General features: G+C 37.5%; 1 protein-coding gene across 2 annotated transcripts; it reads right to left on the bottom strand.

The window, feature by feature from the left end:
* Positions 1-938: 938 nt before the first annotated feature.
* STRAP (serine/threonine kinase receptor associated protein) lies at positions 939-22,525 on the bottom strand. 2 transcript variants are annotated; one of them, XM_025401811.1, is made up of 11 exons: positions 21,531-22,525; positions 21,222-21,260; positions 20,674-20,809; positions 14,342-14,423; positions 13,701-13,773; positions 10,500-10,596; positions 9,152-9,289; positions 6,651-6,787; positions 4,336-4,485; positions 3,374-3,439; positions 939-1,512 (listed from the first exon to the last, which is right to left on the bottom strand). In XM_025401811.1, the coding sequence occupies exons 1-11, from the start codon at positions 21,640-21,642 to the stop codon at positions 1,451-1,453; spliced, it is 1,092 nt and encodes a 363-aa protein (XP_025257596.1). In that variant the 5' UTR covers positions 21,643-22,525; the 3' UTR covers positions 939-1,450. The 2 variants fall into 2 exon arrangements, with proteins under 2 accessions (XP_025257596.1, XP_025257597.1); XM_025401812.1 differs by lacking the exon at positions 21,222-21,260 and having other exon boundaries at positions 942-1,512; positions 21,531-21,995.
* Positions 22,526-23,405: the final 880 nt, after the last annotated feature.

Below are 23,405 nucleotides of genomic sequence, written 5' to 3'. Positions count from 1 at the left end.
AAATCAGACTCTGATTAGTCTGAGCAACTGCTGGTACAATGACAACACTGCTGCAATCCAGAGGTTCAGGCATGTAATAAGCTGACACAAAAATACTACCACTCTATGAAAGCCTATGTGGATCACCAGTTGGCTCCCCTGTATTTCTCTTGGCCATCACAGGCTGTCACAGCCTACAGTGCTTTCTTCTGGTTATCACAAATCATCAAAAATTAATCTTATTCTTTGGTTGACTCATATTGCTTTTAAGAAAAGTTATCAAGGGTCACTCACAAGACTGATCAGGAGAAAAAGGAAGTTGGCAAAGATGTTATTTATTCATCTCAAGTATTTCCAACTTACTCATTTAATATGCCCTCTGTATTTTAAAAAATAAATTACAAGTCTAAACTCAGTTGATCCAATTTATTAGAAGGTTTTAAAAGGGCTTTCTGAATGCCACCCAAATTTAATTTAAAGAATGAGGTAAAATTCCATACTTCTTAAACCACTGCAGGTCTATAGTAATCCCATTTTTATAAAATCCATTCTATCTATCTGTATATACATACAGAGATGCCCTAACATGTATTAACGGTCATTCGATTTTAATAGTTTTTTGACGAGTGGTAGGATTTTAAGTGATCTTTCAGCTTACTGCTAAAATTTCAGTTGATTTTTTTTCCTATAAGTAGCATGTATTCTTTAAATAATCATTTAAAAAGGCATGTCAAGCACTTCTATCCAATCTGGGAAAAGAGGAGGTAAATGAAACACTAGTAAAGGACATAAGAATTTCAAAAATTCAGTACAAGTAACTGAATCTCAATATTATAAAGTAATGTTTACTACAGATTAATCAGCTTATCTTTTGCTATGATTATGATACAGAAAAACTTTCTGGCTATTTCCACTTATAAAACTCAAATTAGTAGTTTTCCCCCCAAAAAAAACAAACATTGTTTTGTTTTAGAGGCATTTTATTTAGACAACTAAAAACAATTAGATGTTCAGAAGCAGTGTACAATGAAAGGGAAATCAAACCAGTTACTTTATCATGTACTCCCTCTTCTTTACAACTGAAGCAAAAAAAAAAAAAAAGGGCATTCTGCTTTAAGGAAAAAGATCAGAAAAATAAGCCAATATATTTTTCTTCTCCGTAATAACATAAACGGCTACAAGAACCCTAATTGTAATAATAGAAATTGGATGTTGGCTTGTATATATTCATTAAAAAGATAACAGGCCACTGTACTATAAGAGGATAACTCCACCTCCCTTTATCTGACACTCCTGAGTTTTCACTTACAGGTAACACCAAGTTAGTTGTTCCAGCACTGGAGATAATTCATTTTCCTCATTATTTACTGCTGTTTCTGCCTTAAGCAGAGAATAACTCTGGAAGGCTGATGCTTTTCTCTGCTTGCTCGTTTTAGTCAGTTGTATACTAACTGTGGCATATGATTGACGCTCAGGCCTTAACATCAGGAGCTGAAGGATAGATGCAATCTGAATTCTCTGAAGCAATTTCTTCTATAAGTTAAAAAAAAAAAAAAACAGTCGCATTAGTCAACTTAATAAAAGAAAGAAGCAAATCTACATTTCCGTGTAATGAAGGAATAAAAAAGTGTGTGTAAAGCATACTCTGGTAAGGGGAAGAAGGGCACATGCCACTAACAACTAGACTCATGTCATTGAAAAGGCAAAGAAAGAGTTCATGTGTTTTATCCACTAGACTCTCTTACACCATAACTCAACCTCGAAGGGTCCCTTTCTGGCCTAAATTTTCAGACTCCAACTATCTAATAAACCCTGAATTAAAGTCATGTCTTTGAAGGATCTGGTCCTCCCTTTTAGTGATGCAAATCCTAACATTTAGTGCTATTTAAAGCAAAACATTAACCATCAACATTAAGTTTCAGCAAGAAGGTGCTTAGCAATAAAAAATTTAAGGAAAACTCTAATTGGGTAAACAACTTCCCAATCTCCCCCAAAATCATCACACCCAGTTCCTCATGGCAGCAATCTGAATTCTTCCTTATGATACCCCCAGTCATCAATCTCACAATTCTAACAAGTCTAAAAGACTCTCAACTGCATCTACCTTTTTCTGTTCTCATTGCAATACCCTTATTAAAAAATACATGATAAGCTGGGCACAGTGGCTCATGCCTGTAATCCCAGCACTTTGGGAGGCCGAGGTGGGCAGATCATGAGGTCAGGAGTTCAAGACCAACATGGTGAAACTCCATCTCCACTAAAAATACAAAAATTAGCCAGGCGTGGTAGTGCACCTGTAATTCCAACTACTCAGGAGGCTTAAGCAGGAGAATCGCTTGAAACCAGAGGCGGAGGCTGCAGTGAGCTGAGATCGTGCCACTGCACTCCAGCCTAGGTGACAGAGCGAGACTCCATCTCAAAACAAAACAAAACCTACAGGATCACTCATCTAGACTACAATGCCCCCTAACTGGTCTATGTTCACTCTTGTTCCCAGGCCAATTCTCTGTACGTGCCACAGCCAAGGCAACTTTTTTTTTTTTTTTTTTTTTTTGAGACAGTCTCTCTCTGTTACCCAGGCTGGAGTGCAGTGGCACAATCTCCGCTCGCTGCAACTTCCACCTCCTGGGTTCAAGCTATTCTCCTGTTTCAGCCTCCTAAATAGCTGGAATTATAGGTATCCGCCACCATCACCGGCTAGTTTTTGTATTTTTAGGAAAGACAGGGTTTCACCATGTTGGCCAGGCTGGTTTCGACCTCCCAAGGCAATCTTTTAAATTCCTCTTCTTAAAATTCAAAGGTTTCTCATTGCTCTTAGTATAAAATTCTCCAAGTCCTAATACAGCAAATGAGGCCCTCAAATGATCTAGCTTCTCCAGCTTCACTCTGCCTTTGCTGTTTAACCTGGAGGCAGGGAGAAGTTCTTTTAGTTCCTCATATGCTATGCTCCTTTTTGGTTCTGAACTTTTAGTTAACATAGTTTTCCTGCTATGAACTTTTCCATCCTGTCCGTACCAATAGCCCCTCTCATGACCTCATCTAAATCACTTCTGCTCATCCTTAGGTCCCAGTTTAAATGTCACTTCTCAAGGAAGCATTTTTAAATCCCCCTTACAATAATTTGTTTGTTCTGGCATGTCTCCTAAGTTAGACTCCAAGCTCTGAAAGAGTAACCACATCGGTCATGTCCATAGTACATTTCTGCACATACTACTACTATGCAGTAGGTATTTAAATATTTAGCTTATAAATATGTATATATACATGCACAAATAAAGTTTCCATTATTTAAATATGTTCATATTTAATACATTTCTTCTGCCAATGAGTAAAACTTCTGTTACAGTTCAATTTTAAATCCCCTAGGACTCTTACAAAAGTCCTTAGCATTTACCTATCTCCTCTTCTGTTGTCTCTGGAAAACCAATCTTTGGCTTTGCCAGCTCACCACTATCTTCTTCTGTAAAAAGAAAAGCAATGATGATTATATGAATTACACTATTACAAGTAATTTCTAGTGTTCAGAAAGCAAGTAGAGCAAGATAAGACTATTCCAAGAAATCGCTACAAAATATAATAAAAACAACTCATTTTTAAATAATTGTGATTCTAAAATAGTATGTCTTTCTTCGAAATTACTTTAAGGTTCACACTGCAACTACTTAGGGATTAGTAACTAGATATTTTTTATTAAGAACATGTCTACCTTTATTGGTGTGGATCAGTGAGTAATACTATTCAGAGATTAGATACATTTACTTGTCTTCATATTGCCTTCCAGCAAATTTTGAATTAGATATATTCCAGCCACAAAATGTGCTAGTATAAAAATTTAGGAACAGACTAGATTGTACAACAAAATTTATTTTATTTTTTTTGAGACCAAGTCTCATTCTGTCACCCAGGCTGGAGTGCAGTGGCGAGATCTCAGCTCAATGCATGCCTCCTGGGTTCATGCGATTCTCGTGCCTCAGCGTCCTGAGTAGCTGGGATTACAGGCACACGCCACCACACCCAGCTAATTTTTGTATTTTTAGTAGAGATGGGGTTTCACCATGTTGGCCAGGCTGGTCTTGAACTCCTGACCTCGTGATCCGCCCGCCTCAGCCTCCAAAAGTGCTGGGATTACAGGCGTGAGCCACCACACCCAGCCATACCAAAAAAAAAAATTTAAACAAACAAAGGAACATGACCCTTTCTCTGGCCAATTCATAATCCTGGGCTTCTCTCTGCTTAAATCATAACATATAATTTAAAATTTATAGAAGACAAAAACCCTGAAATAAAATTAATGATGAAAAATGACACAAAATCATGCATTTTAAAAATGTTATTACTCTGAATAAAAATTCTTACCAGGAAGCACACATTTCCAAAGGCCATACGTCTTTCCTACCACAGTTTGCCATAGTCTCAATGTTCCATCTTCTGAACCACTGGCATAGAGTTCTCCATCAGGACTAAATCTTACACAGTGAATAGGACCGAAGTGTCCCTTGTAGGATTCTGAAAAAGAAGAGGGCTATTAGATAATTTTAACTATTAGGTTAAATATTGATATGCTGAAAAAAAAATACTGTGTTACTGGGGAGATGAAAAATTCTTAAGGCAAACATTAAAAACTGTACTTAATTTCTCATCACAAAAGTGGTATATCATTGACCCTTTCTCTGTAAGATTACTCCTTTCCAAATCTAGCACACATTCTAGTTTTGGATTGTCCCGCTAAAAAAGCAAATGAGGCTTCATGTTTCATTAAGGATGGAGAAAAAGAGGTAAATGAAAACCCCATTAATTCTATAGAAAGTAGATTTAAAGTCTTATCAGTTCAACCTCCAATTTCCACATCTTAAAACCCACTGCGGCTGGGCGCGGTGGCTCACACCTGTAATCCCAGCACTTTGGGAGGCCGAGGCGGGCAGATCACGAGGTAAGGAGATCGAGACCATCCTGGCTAACACGGTGAAACCCCATCTCTAACGAAAATACAAAAAATTAGCCGGGCATGGTGGCGGGCGCCTGTAGTCCCAGCTACTCAGGAGGCTGAGGCAGGAGAATGGCGTGAACCCGGGAGGCGGAGCTTCCAGTGAGCCGAGATCACGCCACTGCACTCCAGCCTGGGGGACAGCAAGACTCCATCTCAAAAACAAAACAAAACAAAACAAAAAAAACACCTCACTGCCTATTTCTCAGGGAACCAATTTTTATTATGACTACAGAGAGCCACCAGGTGGAGCTCTTTTACACACTTTGCCTCTTAATTTCCTATAGTCCACTAATTATTCTGTCACACAGAAAGGCTGAGATACAGGATCAACAATGATCCATAAATATTTTAATCTATGGAACCTAACAAGAAAATGTACAGATTAGGCACATTGTTATATTCAAGTAGTGCCTTTATGTATGAACCTTTCTCATCTACTTTCTAATGCCTCATCACCTTACTAGTTCTCAAAGTCCTTTACTAGACCAATGTTCCTATTCTGTCTCCCATCTGTGTCCAATCAGAGAATAGAAAAGTTGTAAGAGTACAAAGAACACAAGGTTTTGGAAAGAGAAAGGCTGGGCAGGTCTGGTATTCACTGTGACTTCAGATCTTAGGCAAATAATTCAGTTCTCTCATCTTGAAAAAGAATAAAATATGAAACCAAAAACATTCTAAAACTTTGAAAACCGGCACTAAAGTAACAGAAAAGAGTATCTTATTTATGTTACTTGTATTCAAGCAATAAAAGTTGAACTATAAGCAATTAAAATAGATTCTGCATGGTCCATCACCAAGGTTCCATTTGTGCAACCCAGACGTATCAATGTTCCCCAAGAAACAAAACTGTAAAATTGTCTTTTGTTCTTTGGGTGTAATCTAGCAAGCTTTGTTCTTTGATTGGTAAAGCAGGGCAGCTAGAAACAGACAAGAACAAGAAGAGACAGCTTATAGATAAAAATATGTATTTATAAAAACTAAATATATTTTTGAACTAAAAGCAAAAACTATTTGGGAAGGCTAAAAGTAGATACTGAGAACCACATGTACCTATGTGAAATACCTGGTCCATCAGATAAATATACATTAACTTCAAATTAATCCACATGCCTTCCCCTTCCCCTTACTAAGGACTGTTATCATGAAAATGAAAACAAAACTCAAACTCCAAAATAGAATAAATAAAAAGTTGATAAAAATAACTCCCCAATTCAGATTCCTAAAGGTGTCCCTGTAATATGCTATACTGGTTTTCCCCCACACACTGTTCTTTATGGAGTCTCAGGGATTCCTAAGTTGGCAACAAGGAAGATGGGCCAAGTAGATGGGGTTACACACCCACAGCATACTTCAGAAAGAATGGATCTCCTTTCATCTGTTTAACATATGACTTTGACATAAGATTCCCCCCTTCCTCCCAGCCAATAAAGCCTAAAACTCACTGTACGGTAATACATTAGGATAATGATGTACTTCAGTTAAAAGGTCAAATTTTTGCATACTTTGTTTACAGATCTAAAAAAAAATCTAACCCAAATGATTAAAACTCCTTTTTCACTTGTAAGCACCAAGCTTAAGTTAGCTGAAAAATTTGCTTTCAACATGTTATATAAATGAGGTGTTAATTACTGGGACTTAACATATGATAAAGGTAACCACATCACACTGTAAGGGGACAACTCACCTAATTCTTCTCCACTATTATAATCATACTTATAAAGTTTAAAATCTTCACCACCTGCAACAAGAAATTCTTTCTCAGGATGAAGAGATGCAGAATTGATGGTTGCAGGAGCTTCAAAGGATTTAATTGGGTCCAAACTGAAAAAAAATTTAAGTAGTATTTACAAATCTTGAATATTGTATAAATAACGAGTTACATGTGAACTGTTCTTAAACTCTGAAACCCAAGGAACAATTAAATACTCATTTACTCAAACATAAACACTGATGTAAAAAAGCTCTGTTAGCCAAAAAAAAAAAAAAAATTCAAATGGGTACTATGCCCAAGTGGAGTTCATCTCAGCAATACAAAGACATTTTGATGGAGGGATACCCAGTTTATGCAGTGGATGTCTTCCCGGAAATGCGTGTGTTCACTAATTACAACAGTATCAATAATACATTGGGATTTTTGCTCTTAAATAAATTTCACCTGTATTGTTTCAATTTTCTACAAGCACATATTGTCTTTGTAAATAGAAAACGTTTTCACAGTAGATAATTAATATAAAGGATTATTTATATATTATTAATTGGTGAGTTAAGCTCCTCAGTAAGATAAACTTTCAATGTCATAAAATATAAACTGCTAAAAACAGTTATTATTATAAGGCAGTAAAAGACTAACAAAATTTGGGGCTGTAGTTACATAATAAAAATCAATGCATAATAACAGCTTCATCTGAAAATTAATTACAGTTTGGACATTAGCTTTTTCAGTTTAACCCTAAAAATCATGAAAGGCCTCCAATACAAAACATGATATCCCAGCTCCTAAATACTTCCCATCATCATATACTTTAAAGCATGATAATTAAAGTTAGTCATGACTTATGCAGGATCACTACATAGCAACTTGCTAGCTCTAATGCTAGAACATTCAATGGGTCAGAAAATTTCTGCCACCAACATGGGATTTGCCTAACTGCAGGAGTGAGTGAAGAGCATTAATATACTAACTGATAGCTCCAGGAAATAGTATTCTATTATCAGTTTATTATATGTGTATTAACTCCTTGACAGTCTTAATTGCTCTCCTCCAATTTTACTGCCTTTTCTTTCTCCCAGTTTAGTGAAGTTTGACTCTGCAAGTAGCCCTTTAGACACAAGGTTAAGACACTGGTCAAATATCAATCAAAGTATAATGTGGTATAATCTTTATGGAAATCAATTAAGTGTCATGTACAACTAAGAATTTTAAACTCATTTCTACCCTTTGAACTGACAATTCTACTTACAGGATCCTATCTACTGTAAAGAAACACTCAGAGATGTACCAGATCATTCACCATGATGCTAAAATAGGGAAACTAACCCATAATTTAGTACAACCTATAATGCAATATAGTGTATCAAGTAAAAACGTTTTCAAATGGCTAATATTTTTAAATAAATCAAAATGATACTCATTATGGTCCTAATAATTGAAGAAAAAAACACAAATACTGTACACCCACATATATAACATAGAGAAATGGACTAGCAAAAAATATAACTACCATTAACACTCTTGCACCTATGGTTATAATATTATAGGTACATTTTTTTCAATTATGTTATATATTCCAGTCTTTCTACAAGAGTATTTACTACATTTACAGTCTCAAAATTCACATCTGTTTAAAAAAATCATTTAGGAATAGAAATAAGATTATTCCTTCTCTAAAATTTTAAGGTGAAAATAAATAGTAGAATCAAGATCACACTGTTTTTTTGTTTTTTTGTTTTTTTGTTTGAGAAAGACTCTGCTCTGTTACCCAGACTAGAATGCAGTGGTGTGACCTCAGCTCACTACAACCTCCACCTCCTGTGCTTAAGCAATTTTCCTGCCTCAGCCTCCCAAGTAGCTGGGACTACAGAAAAGCTAATTTTTCTTCTTTTTGTATTTTTATTTTAGAGACGGGGTTTCACCACGTTGGCCAGGCTGGTCTCGAACCCCTGACCTCAAGTGATCCGCCCACCTCAGCCTCCCAAGGTGCTGGGATAACAGACGTGAGCCACCACGCCCAGCCCGCAATGGTTTTATATAGTAACAAAACATAAATTACATTACCAATCCAGCAGTTTTTGCTTTTTCTTTTTTTTTTTTTTCTTTTTCAGAGGATGTTTTGCTCTGTCATCCAGACTGGAGTGCAGTGTCAGGATCACAGCACAATGCAGCCTCAACCTCCCAGGCTCCAGCAACTCTCTCACCTCAGCTTCCCAAGCAGCTGGACTATAGGCATGTGCCACCACGACCAGCTAATTTTATTTTTTGTAGAGATGGGGGTCTCACTGTATTGTCCAGGCTGGTCTCAAGCCATCCTCCCACCTCAGCCTCCTAAAGTGCTGCGATTTATAGGCATTAGCCACCATTCCTGGCCTCTTTACTTTTAAAAAAAAAGTAAATACCTTTCCATTTTTAAGTAGCCAAATTGTCTTTTGTTACCTAAAACAGAAAATGAAAGTATTTCTTGGACATACCTTACTGCACTATGAAAAGCAATAGATCGTCCATAAGTTATAACCAAAATCTCTCCCTCAGGAATATATTCCATACTACTAACAGACATATTAAAATTTAGAGATTTTACTTCTGTCATGGTAGCATGATCCCAAAGTCTGCAAAATAAAGATAAAAATATGATGATGTTTACTCATGTCAGAAAAAAGCTTATAAATTCTAATTACATCTGCAGATTAGCCAAAGAAAGAACAATCACAATTACAGAAAAACAACATTCATTCCAAGTCACAAATTACAGATGATAAAAAGAAATTCTGGGTTTCTATATACAATGTCAAATTATGCATGACAACAGCTTGTAAGTAAAATCAACTTTAATACCTACATATACTTCCCAATTTGGCAAAACTACATAAGACAAGTTCTAATCTAGTCAATTTCAGCACTGCTATAAATAGTGGTTCTTACACTCTGTTTTTGTGAATCTAGCAATAGCTACACATCTTTCCAAAGAAATATACATCAGGTGTCAGCAAACAAGATTTTTGTATAGAATTTCAGAGGCTTCATGGACCCTCCCTTTAACCTGCCCACAGACCCAGGTTAAGAACACCTGCTTATAATATATGAGGATTTAATTTTCTTCTGAATTTTGCTGTCTGTGTATACAAGGTGAGCATCCCTTATAGAAAATACTTGCAACCAGAAAGAAGTTGGATTTCAAACTTTTTCGGATTTTGGAATATTTGCATCAGACACTTACCGATTGAGAATCCCTAACCTGAAAATAGAAAATTCAAAATGCTCTAATGAGCATTTCCTTTAAGCATCAAGTCAGCACTCAAAGTCTCAGATTTCAGAGCGTTTCAAATTTCAGATTTTCAGGTTAGGGATACTTGACCTGTAATAGTAAATAGCTCCAGATAAATGTGACCTGGGTGCAACTTAAATTTTAATGTTCAGAACATTTTTTGCTCATAATATTAAATGTATTTAAAATACAAGCTCTAAGGTAAAATATTTTTCAAATTTTAAGTTTGTTTTTTGTTTTTGAGACAGTCTAGCTCTGTCACCCAGGCTAGAGTGTAATGGCGCAATTTCGACTCTCAGCAACCTTTGTCTCCCAGATTCAAGTGATTCTCCTGCCTCAGCCTCCCGAGTAGCTGGGATTACAGGTGTGTGCCAGCACACCTGGCTAAGTTTTGTAATTTTCATAGAGACAGTGTTTTGCCATGTTGGCCAGGCTGGTCTAGTACTCCTGACCTCAAATGATCCATCCACCTCACCTCCCAAAGTGCTGGGATTACAGGCGTGAGCCACCATGCCCGGCCTCAAATTGTAAATTGTTAAAGAAAAAGTACTTACCGAACAGTTTTGTCATCAGCAGAAAGAATCTGTTTATCCTCACTGCACCACAGAGCTTTTTTTATACCAGAAGTGTGACCACTAATTTCCTTAGGTTCTTGAGGTAAAACAATTAAAAGTACATTTGTTAATACATGATTTTTTTAACTGAACAATATTGAAACTATTATATATTTTAAAAAACACACATTTTAAATTAGACTGCAACTTTTCAAAGCCCAGCCCAATTCAAACCTGATGTTTATATAGAATACAGTTAGTTTTTCCATACTGGAACATAAATTTACCTGCATGACAGGGACCCAAGGAACTACCATGCTTGCTATATGTAGCTGAGTGAATGCACCACTCACTCCCTCTAGCCTAAATTTCTGCACAACTGATAATATTCAAAAGCATTATTGTATCGCCATGAAATAAAATAATAATTAATGTGGCATAATTTAATAAGAACATGGACCCAGGAACAAGACAGTTGAAACTGATTCTAGCACTATGGCTAACTCTGGGACCTTCATCCAAGCAGCTATTGATAGTAACTAATAGGAAATAAGAGTTAGAAGGAAAAAGGGAAACAGAAAGTGGGACAGCAATTCCCAAGAATGTTTCTACACTGTGAGGAAAACATTAAAAAAAAAAAAAAAAAAAGGAAGGGAGCTTAAATCTGTAGGAGATTATCCTTTCAAAGGACTTCAAAAAACCCTCACTGCTTTCTCTAGGGGCAAAAGCAGACACTGGAGGCAATGCCATTCAACACTATTTTCACCTTTGGGCATGTTACTTAAGTTTTTAACTTTATTTCCTTATCTGTAAAATGAGATAACAATGGTTACAAATGAGAATAGTGCTTAACAGATAACCTGATACACAGTAAAACCTCAGTAAGTTGCTATCATTTCTGCTGCCAGCACAGCGAGAGAAAGAGCAACTTTCATAAAACAGCTTTGGGAAAGGCAGAGTATGAAAAATGTCCACCCAATCCCTGAACTACCTTGCTTTGACCCAATCCCTGAACTACCTTGCTTTGCTGAATGAGTTGATAGATTAAGTGAGGTCAGAGTCCTTTCCTATGCTTTGGCATAAATTTATCAAAAACGAAAGCAGAAAAAAACTCCTACATGCAATGGAGAATAAAAAAATCTGTAAATGGGCTTTGTTTCCTCAACTTAAAAATGTTTTCATAACAAACTACCCTAACACTAAAACGTAAAATATTTTAAAAAGCTCTCAGAAATGTAAGGTATCTCAAGAGAACAACTGCTTAATTTCCAATGCGGTTCTGACTCTTATTACTCTTTTCAATGTTATAGATTTATGACTACATAAATGCCCACATAATAAAATTTCAAAGATACCAAACATATAATAAAACAAAATTATGTTTGTCATGTTTTGGTAGCTAAGTATATATATATATATGGTGAGGGCAATGATTAAAATATTATAAAATAAAGTAAGTATGTAGAGTGGGGAAGACACCTATAACTTCTGTAAAATGAGAGAATGCATAAAAGATTTCACCACCAAAATGTTAAAAAGTATATACCATAAAACCGCCTTAACAAAATTTAAAAGCAAATGATAAATTGGAATTCAATAAAGAACCTTTAAAAACCAGTAAGAAAAACATGACTAACACAACAGATAAATGGACAAAGGGTAGACAGGCAATTATTTCATAAAAAAGGAAATACGTTAAAATGGTATTCAACAGCATTTTAATCTCATGAATTTTCACATTAATACAACAGAATTATCTTCTTAAATTGACAAAGATAAAGTTAATTATCAGTGTTCACTAGAACATGTTGGGTATAGATACATATATATACCTATACTTTGTTGGAAGACACTGTGGTGCTATCTATCAGTGGCTTCCAACAATTCATTTTTTTTTTTTTCTTTTTGAGAAGGAGTTTTGCTGTTGTCCCCCAGGCTGGAATGCAATGGCACAATCTTGGCTCATTGCCAACCGCTACCTCCCGGGTTCAAGCGATTCTCCTACCTCACCCTCCTGAGTACCTGGGAATTGCAGGCGCCCACCACCATGCCCATGCCCAGCTAATATTTTTGTACTTTTAGTAGAGATGGGGTTTCACCATGTTGGCCAGGCTGGTATCGAACTCCTGACCTCAGGTGATCCACTCACCCTGGCCTCCCAAAGTGCTGGGATTACAGGCGTGAGCCACTGCGCCCGGCCACCTTCCAACAATTCTACTTCTCTTTGTCCCACCAATTCTACTTTGCTTAGTTATCTTAAGGAAATCATTGTGAAAATATCTGCAACTATAAGGATGTTTAGCATAATACTGCTTTTAACATTTAAAATTTGTAAATAGCCCAAACAGGCCAAAACAGGAAACTAGTTAATTCACTTATGATATATCCACAGGATGGAAAACCAGAAAGTCATTACAAAGAGTTCATGGACTATTTAGTGACAGGAAAAAACTGTAATTGCAGATTTTTAAAAATTCTTTCAAATAGCTAATATATTTACATGGTTCAAAAAGCTAAGCAATATGTGCACACAACTGAGAATTCTCACCATCACCACCTTCTATAAATAACCACTCTTTCTCACCAAAAAATAGTAACACTGTTCTACACTGTTTTAAAACTTAATATAATGATAAAATTTTTTGCCATAATAACTTTTCAATTTGGGAGGTTATACAATAGCAACATGGCAAATAAACTGTCTTTTTTTTTTAACTGCAGGATAAAAAAGACCAAAAGTTTATAAACCGAAAACAAGTGAATTATGTTTTAATTTTCCTCTTTGTGACTAATTTTGTTTTTTTTTGAGACGGCATTTCACTCTTGTTGCCCAGGCTGGAGTGCAGTGGCATGATCTCGGCTCATTGCAACCTCCACCTCCCGGGTTCAAGCAATTCTCCTGCCTCAGCCTCCCGAGTAGCTGGGATTACAACTGCCCGCCACCACACCTGGCTAATTTTTGTATTTTTAGTAGAGACAGGGTTTTGCCATGTTGGCCAGGCTGGTCTCGCACTCCTGAACTCAAGTGATCCACCTGCCTCAGCCTCCCAAAGTGCTGGGATTACAGGTGTGTGCCACAGTGCCCGGTCATGACTATCTCTATTTTCCAAATTTGAGTACTGAGCATGAAATCCTTTAATCAGTTATTTAAATTAAAAAAAATAAAATAAAACTACAAGCTGATGTTTAAATTATGCTTACCAGCTTCGGGTTTGTTCAAGTCATATATGCGTAACAGTTTATCCTGTCCCCCGGTTAACAAATAATTACTATCCTGAAAACACAAAATGTGAATAGGTTAACCATTTTAATAGTTATTTCTCTTTCAAACTTCAACACCAAATAAAATCAAAATCTAGCTCACAGACATCACAAAGAGATGCAAGACATAACCAATTACTTCTGAGAAGATACTGTGGAACAGCTGCCCTCTCATAACTACCAAGCCTTGTGAGCTTTCCAGTTCAAAAGCGTTACATATACATGAACTCTCCCATTCTCCCCTGATCCTATTCCTCTCCCTTGTGAGAGGCCCTTTTTTGATTATCTCAAATTTATCTTCTCGCTTCTATTAGTAGGTGAGAAAGGTTACTTGAGCTTTTTCAGATGTTTTTTGCTTGTTGAAGGACTGGTACTTGTTCCACGGTATCTTAAAAGCTTGACAGGATTAACCATGAAACAAATTCATACAGCTTAATATACAATCAAATTAAATATGAACCAAGACATAACAAATATTCCACACAAAATATATCAAATATACACACCAATCAAATATAAAAGCATTGTCACACTATATAATAGCAACTTAACTTGCTAAAATAAATTCAATTTTCTGATACCTGCGTGAAATCCACAGTCTTGACAATGTGTTTATGAGCCAGGGTCATCAATTCATCTCCTGACACAGCATCCCACACTTTGCTAAAAGTAAAAAAGGAAAAATTAGTAGGATAAATATTACCCAATAAATTAAAAGGATAAATACAATCATAATATTGATGAGTACCAAATAAGTTAGATATGTGAAATGTTACATAAATGTATTATAAATCTCCTTTATCTCTAATATCCCTCACAGACTTCATTTGATAAAATATTTAAATAAGCTTAAGGGAAAAGAAATTTCTTTGTAAAAACTTTATAACCAATCTAATTTTCTTTGACAGTGGAAAAGATATGAACAATTTAAGTAAGATTCATGAACCAACCCATCCTACTTACTTTTATTTTAGTTGATAGCCATAATATCCCTTTAGCAAGACAGTCATACATTTTAACCAATTTTTAGTTTCACTATGCCAATTTTTTCTCTATTCTCCACTCAGATGCACAACAACAATAACAAAAAAAAAAAAACCAGAAATCCTTAAACATTTTACAGGGGAATGAAAAGCCTTAATACAGGTTAAATAAAATTTTAAATTAAGATAGTGGAGAGACAATGTCCACTTCATCTCTTCTTCAAAGCTGACTTAAATTTTCAAACTCTAGGACAGTTAACTTCCCCCAAACTATCAGCCTTTGATTATATAATGCTAACATTGAGAATTTTAATCTTTACATTGTTTTTTCTGTACTACCCCACCCCAAAATACAAGTTGGTTGTAGGTATACATACATATATATGTGTGTATATTCCAAGCGGGTAATAGTTGAACAATACAAAATTACTCTAAAAGGGTTCCCCTAAATAAAAAAGCTTAAGGAAGGGGGAAAAAAAGTTGATTTTAGATCAGAACAGGTCAGTGAAAAATAAACAAGAAAACTTTGCAGACAGGGAAAAGAATTGCTAAGAGTGAAGAAGCTATGTTCCACAGAGATTTCCGTTTTAATGCAACTGATACTTATATTTGGGAACACAGTGGGCAATAAAATGGTAGAGGGAAAAAAATCAGAGAAAAGCAAGATATATCTTTTCTTTTGTTTAGCAATAAATACATAATAAAATATTTTAAATATATATCATTCTATACTTAGTGCTAAGGCACAAATGGGAGACAAAAAATACCCCACAGCAGGTTCCTGCCCTAGTAGAGCTTTAGCTGAGGAGAAAAACATGCATTAAATTACACATGTAAGAAATATAATTAAAAGACATATATACGGCTATAAAAGCTCAGAAAAAAAAGCACTTAGATATTGTCCCGAAAATCTATGTAACAGAGCTACTCATCGGAAGAAGCAAAGAGAAATATATCAGGGGAAAAACAAGGGAAGGCTATTCTAGATAAACAATAATAGCATCTGCAATGTGGTTAATAAATATGAAATCATGACCATCTAATAGGAATGCTTATGATACACTACCAAAGCTTGCAATATTTAATAACATGGGTCATACGAGTGGCTGAATAAATATGTTCTGAAAGAAATAATGTCAACTATAAGTAGTCTTGCTACTAAACTCCCTAGTATTCATTTCTCTTTGCCCAGGAAATCTACTCGTCTCTCTGTCATTCCAGTGTAACTCTCTGGCCCCAGTCTACTTTCCCAACCTCATTTTGTATTGTTTCTCTGAATCTAGCCACATTAGATTACAAACTATTCCTCAAATAACTTATGTATTTTCTTCCAGGCTCCTATGTTCTTGTTCATATTATTCTCTTAAGTCTGTATTTTACATTCTTAGCTATTAAAGTTCAACTCACCCTTAGGGCTCATTTCAAATGCTATCTTTTCTTTAAACCTATTTATCCTCCACTCCAAAAATTAACCATTCCTTTCTGTTCTCCTACAGAACTCCACTTATACTTATTACTGTGTTTAAATTTGCTTTGTTTTTTGTTTACATATATCCTTAATCACAGGGAAATGCATTTCATGGTTAAGAGTTCACAAGTATTAGAATGACAGAAAGCATCAAAAGTGAAGAAAACAACAAACGTATCTAAAATGACTATTCTAGTTATTCACAAGTCTCAAAAGAAATCTGGGCAATGTCCTTTGATATGCTAATTTCAGGTATATTAAATAATCTCCCATAAACTTAAAACCTCTCTTTTTTGAGACAGGGTCTTGGTATATAGTCCAAGCTATATTTGAACTCCTGGCCTCAAGATTTTCCACCTCAGCCTCCTAAGTAGCTACAGGCTAATGCCAACATGCCAGCTCTAAAAATCTTAAGATTCTGCTTAGACTGTCTCTATTCAAAGATGAGGAAAGAGTTGGAGTGACCAAAACAGGAATATTAACCAGAGAGGTAATGTGTCTGTAGTTTTTCCTCCTATTTAGAAACAGTACTAAAATAGACGCATGACACTTTCTGACATGGCATGTACTAACTCTGGCAGATTTCCAATATTCACAGTAAGAGCCCTAAAATGGATCTAATCTAAATGTTTCCTAAGGTATTATTCAATCTCCAGGCAAGAAACTGGCATATATTAGTTAGCCACAGGGCTCAAATCAAGACAGTAAAGCGCTATTAACCATATCCTTTCAGCAGCTAACCCTCCAACATTTATTTTCTTCACATCCCACGAAGTACTTGTCATCTCCTTCACCTACTGATACCTCTTATACCCCATTTTCTTGCAAATAATAATGCTGCCTGATACTTTTCATATCCTCAGAATGAACTTACCATAAGTCTCATAATAGGAGCTGCTTAACTTCCTTATTTAAACCTTCAACAAAACAGGCCAGTTTAAGATTTTTTTAAAAACTGCCTAAATACCTGAACATGTTGACCAAGTCATCTAGGAGATAATACCATTTTTGATTTATCAAGAACCTTATTAAAACTAAAATTAGGTATTTCTATTGGCTTTACAAGAAAGAAAGAGTGATACATTTTCATTACCTATAAATTCCTGGGCCCAGTCCCAGATCTACTTAAGCACTCTCGGGAGCACAGCACAGAATTGTCTTTAGTTTGGCACTCTTCCCAAACAGATACAAAGAGGATGGTGTTGTAGGGACACTGTACTCAACACTGGACTCAACTGCCCAAATTACTCCAAGATAACATTCTACACTAGTCCACAGACCTATTCTGCCAAATTTCTCCACTAGAAACAGGACCAAAATCCACTTCTAGATGACCACACCAGAAATGAGTTTTCCAAGAAACATAAGAATGGAGGGAAAAAAAAGATGTTTCTAAAAATGCTTTATACCAACTATTACTAATCAGGTAGGCTGTGGGGAGTAACTTCTTGGAGAGAACACACACACACACACACACACACACACACACGAAAACACGCTCCTACACCCCATAGACAAGACATAGAGGAAATGAGGGATAAATCTCAAGTAGCATTTATTGAGCACCTACTATGTGACAGAGATCATATTGGACTTCAGGGATATATGGTAGAGGAAGCTCTCTGTTCCTCCAATAATCTCATGGGTCTTAGTCCCATTTTACAGACAGGAAAACTGACGTTTAAGAAACATCCTGCCATGGTGGGCAGGTCGCTTGAGCCCAAGAGTTCAAGACCAACCTGGACAACATGGAGAAACCCGTCTCTACAAAAAACACAAAGATTAGCCAAGCACGGTAGTACACGCCTGTGGTCACTACTCAGGAAGCTGAGGTTGGAGAACTGCTTGAGACTGGGAGGTAGAGGCTGCAGTGAGCTATGATCACGCCACTGCACTCTAGCCTAGGCACCTAAGACCCTGATTCAAAAAAAATAATAATAATAACCCTATGATGATCAAACTGGAAATACACAACATAGTTTGCACATGAATGCAAGCCCACCTAGTGCCAATGCTTGTTACTATTTTCCACTCTAACACAGCACCTAAAGCCTTAACTGAGGGGGGAAAAAAAAAATCACAAAAATCTTCCTTCTTGACATTTAAATCCATTCAACCTTCCTTACATGAGGCCAAATGGTTTCAAGGCTTTAGCCATATTAGTTTCAAAATAATATGTGATTTTGATCAAGTGCGGGTGGTAACAGTTTACATGGTAGCTATCATCGTTACTTTACATATGTAACACTTTCATAGATGTAATGGACTTCAGGCAATATTCTAAGTATTTGAAACATATTAACTTATTTAATATTCAAAACCAACCTATGAGGTAGGTACCACGACAGAAAAGAAATGGTTAAATAAAGTGCATGAGGCCACTAATTCAAATACAAGTCATCTGGCTCCAGTCGTCATGCTCTTAACACCAGTTGTAAACACAAGACATTGAGACTTGAAATGTTAAAAAAGCATAAAGACAACACTGTTTCAACAAACAAGAGCATACAGTCACGTATCCGCCACCACAATCAATCAGCCTTCATTTTCTCATTCTAAAATTGGTATGTTTAATTTACTTAAAAGGAAGGAGGCAGCACATTTACAATTCCTCCTTAGTGTGAGGTTGTTTTAAAAAAAAAAAAAAATCAAAGGCCAGCCACAGTGGCTCACACCTGTAATCCCAGCACTTTGGGAGGCCAAGATCACTTGAGGTCAGGAGTTCGAGACCAGCCTGGCCAACATGGCAAAACCCCATCTCTACTAAAAACACAAAAATTAGCCGGGCATGGTGGCGCGCACCTGTAGTCCCAGCCTCTCAGGAAGCTGAGGTGGGAGAATCACTTGAACCTCAGAGGTGGAGGTTGCAGTGAGCCGAAATTGTGCCACTGCACTCCAGCCTGGGCGACAGAGCAAGACTCTGTCTTTAAAAAAAAAAAAAAATCAACACCACTTGTACTCTCTAGCCTCTTAAATCTAATAAATTTGTGTATGCACAATAGCTCTTGATATTGCCTTCATCAGTTTAAACAATGAAGTGTCAAATTCCTAAGTTACAAATACCAAGTAGGAACTGGAAATAACAAGATTTTTAATACATGATATATTCCCAAAAAGGCAACGAGGGTCACTGTAGGTCAGTTTAATAACATAATTAACAGCCAAAAGTCAGAACAGGTAAAGTATATTCTGACAACAATAAGATTAGTATAATTAGATTGTAGGTTTATGGTGTGCAATGGGAGAGGATGATGTTGATGAACTAGGATGAAGCAAACTGTAAAGGGCCAACAATTGAAATGTGTCCTTTAGGTCAGCAATTCTACGACTGCATATCAGGAAAGAAAAGGAGGGAAGAAAAATAAAAAAACGCCAATGATCAGTATGATCAGTACTCCATCCCCAAAGACCAATCAAACCAGAATTTCTGTACCAGGCACAATAGTTCACCCCCACAACCACAGCTCTTTGAGAGGCTGACGCATGGAGGCCAACAGTTTAAGACAGCCTGGGCAACATAGCTAGATACTGTCTATATACTAAAAAGTATTTTAAACATTTTTCAATGTAGTAAAAAGTGTAAATATATATATGCATAGAGAGAGTAAAAAAGTAAAAAAAAAAAGTTTTAAAAATCCAAATTTCTGGGACACATACCATTTGAATATTTGAAAAGTTCTCCAGATATTCTAATGTATATCAAAGGTCATGAACTACTAAAATGGCAAAGGGAAGACAGCAAGATCATTAGGTAGAGAAGTGACATGATCAAATACATTTTTAGGAAGACAACTGGCAGCAATATGGAATATGAATAGGAGGAAAAGAAACTACTGAAAGTTAAAAATGATCCTCAACTAAGGCAGTGGCAGTTACTACATGGAGGAACATTGTAGTCAGGAGACATCCTGCTGGCACAATCAAAACAGATGATGATAATCTCGATGTAAGGGAAAATCAAGAATGCTTTAGATTTCAACCTTTAAAAACTTAGGAAATGAAGAGCAGTTGAGTTTTGCTTTGTTGTTGTTTTGTCTTTTTGTTTGTTTTTGATACAATGAGTTTTAGTGATGCCTACAGCCAGTTAACAAAAACTGGGATTGAAATAAAAACCTAGGGTCATCACTGTAAGTTATCACTAAGGAGTACACACAGAGCAGCATTCGTAAAGGAGATCAACATTCATTATCCGGAGCGTTTGTTAATGCAGATTCCTGAGTCTCAATCAAAATATAAGGAGTAAGTCATTTAGGCCTCTAAAAATTTTGAGAACCACTTAAGACAAAAGAAGCACACAGGACCACGATGGACCAGGATGGAATTTTGGTGAGATCAAACATCATGCGTTCTATATGGCAGCCAGCGAGTCAGAATTTTATGAATATCTGAGACTGAAGTTTTTGATTATTTCAGGACACAATCTACAGAGAACACCAAAGTTAGCCATCTTGGCTACACTTACGCTGTGAAATCTGCAGCTGCTGTAGCTGCTTTGGTGGCATCCTTATTCAGTGTTGCACCCCAAACAGCACCTTTATGACCCAAAAATGTTCCAATCCAGTCTCCTGTATCTCCCTGGCGTAGCATAGGTTTACCATCTAGAAAATATTTTTTAAAACATGTAATTTATAAGTTCGGATTAAAGTCTAAGATTCAAATGTAAATATACAATGATGTTCAATGACGAAGTGGAAAAATTGTTTCAGCTATTTAACTATCACCACCGATTGAAGTCACTAAGGAATGTCCAGTAATAATTAACTGAAGAGCTGAACAGATCATTTTCCCTGAAAAGCATCTGTAATTTGCTGGGAATACTGATCTGCGTCGAAATAACTTAGACTTTAGTCTTATTTTGGACAAACATTGTAGCCTAAATCTGTTTCCCATTTGAAAAATGAGGCTAATACCACAAAGGAATACCCAGTGAGACAAGAGCGAACATCTTTGTAAGGTATTGCACGGCCTGGCCTAATTTCTTCTTTCCCCAAATCCTTGACAGCTATTTACAGTGTTGTCCCGAGAGTCTAGGCAAGTGCTGTCCAGCTCCTTCAAAAATAGCAATAAAAATAAAATAAGGAGAGAGGTCTTAGTTGGGGGTAATAGTTTCTACATAAGCGTCCGGAGGCCTCTCGGCTCCCAGCTGCGGATTCCCTAACACACTCCTTTCTCCACCGGACCAGTGTTGGCCCTCATCTCAGATGTTAATATCGCCCCCTCCCCGCTCACCACACCACAGCTCAGCACGGGAGAGTGCGGGTCCCAATCCCTTTCGGCCCAGTCCCAGCCGTCGGGGACCAGGATTGAGGCCTTGCTCACCTTTGCAAGCGCTGATTAAGAAATACCCATAAGGCGTGATGCCACTGAAGGCCAAATCAACCACGGGACGCGTGTGGCCAGAGCAGGTGAGCGGCGTCTGTCTCATTGCCATGGCGGCGGCGAACCCAGCGACCGGACTGGCGAGCTGAGGGTCGTCGTTGTCTTTTCTCTCTTCTGCTGCAGCGCCTCGGGCTCCTCCAGGCCCCCGCCCTGATACTAGGGCTGGGCTGGGCAACAGGAAAAGAAGGGCAATCCGGTGGCACCGAGGTTAGGAAGGGGTGAGGGAGGGGTCAGGGAGTCTGCTACCAGCAAGCAACAGTCGACGAGGGAGGGAAAGGGAGGGAGGGAGGAAAGTAGGGGATGGGGAGAAACAGAGAACCGGCCCAGCCACGATTCACACCGTCCACACCGGTATCGGCAGGAAGTGACGACGTAAATGACGCAGTGCACCCGCCGGAAATGACGGTTGGCTGGCGGGAGGGCGGGCTCGCTGGGCATAAGTGACTTGAATAAAGAGCGAGAAGTGCAGAAAGACGCAGGCGCCAGTTCAGTTCCCTGAGGTAACTAACGCTGGCCCACGCCGGCTAAAGGAGGCGCTGTAGGCACCGGGATGGGGTCCCTCGCCGCGAGCTCTAGCGGGTCAGAACGCCTTGCCGGTCCGCGGCCGAGTTGAAAGCCCTTCCCACTCCCGTAAGCCCAGGGGCCAGCGGCAGCAGTGTACCCGCCAAGCAGCCCTACTGAGGACTGTGCTCGGCCTCTGAATATCTAGACGGACACAAGCCATTCCCAGTGACGGCCCAAACCTGCGAACACTGTCTAGCAACGTTTTTTTGCAATTTGTCTTACTTAAAAACCATATACGGGCTTGGCGTGGTGGTGCCTGTGGTCCCACCTACTTGGAAGGCTGAGGTGGGAGGATACTGGAGCCCGAGAAGTCGAGGCCACAGTAAGCGGTGGTCGCGCCACTGCACTCCAGCCTGGACGACAGAGCGAGACCCTGTCTTAAAACAAAAAAACAAAAACCAAAAAAAATTCCGCAGCCTTCTCTTCTGCTGTGTAAGTTTTCCTATGTTGCTAATGTTTTAGGCGTGGATACTATATAGTTTTAAATGCTATTAAATTCAAATTACTTTTTCCTTGGTGGACTTCGGAGAACTCTGGAGTTGTAGATCCCCAATATTTTTGATTAAATACCCTCATCAATAAAGTGAGCGTGCACTGATTTTTTAAGCGAATGAATGCTGAATTCTATCAAAAACTTTTACACATCTTTTGATATGTATACATATGAGTGATAATTTGCAAATTACATACATGGACAAATTAAAAGAATATTTAAATATAAACAAACTGTGATATTGTCTGCCCCAGGCAGCCCAGTGTGGCTCTGTGAAACAACCAGAGCTGTTAATTGTTCATACTGTTTACTAACCAGGAGAGGCCTTTTCTCTGGGCAAGTTGTTTGTGTATTGCTAGAATGTAAGCCCGATACAACAGAGATTTTTGTGTTTACTACTTCATCCCCAAGATCAAAACATCTTGGCACATACCAATAAATATGTAATCAACATAAATGTCTGTGAATGTTTTCTTCATCTTTTTGCAGCAAACACCGTCTACAAGATTTGCGTCAAACAACGTGAGAACTTGAAATATGTCTCCATTCTTTTTCCTTAGTACTCTCGTTTATTCACTTACAGTAAAGCACTTACTATATACGTTTTCATTTTATTTTGTTTGACTCCTCCTTTGTGTCAGCCTCTCCCTTTTGTCTCACACATACACACCACTCACACATTTATGAGCTCTTTAATGGCAATGGTCATGGCTTTGTCATTTGTACTTTAGTGCCAGAAAAGTGAATGACATTTAGTG

The sequence above is a fragment of the Theropithecus gelada genome, chromosome 11 (assembly GCF_003255815.1).
Source record: "Theropithecus gelada isolate Dixy chromosome 11, Tgel_1.0, whole genome shotgun sequence".
In the NCBI taxonomy this organism is placed as follows: Eukaryota; Metazoa; Chordata; class Mammalia; order Primates; family Cercopithecidae; genus Theropithecus; species Theropithecus gelada.
Note: the sequence above shows the minus strand (reverse complement) of the source record. Positions and strands in the feature narration are given on the sequence as shown.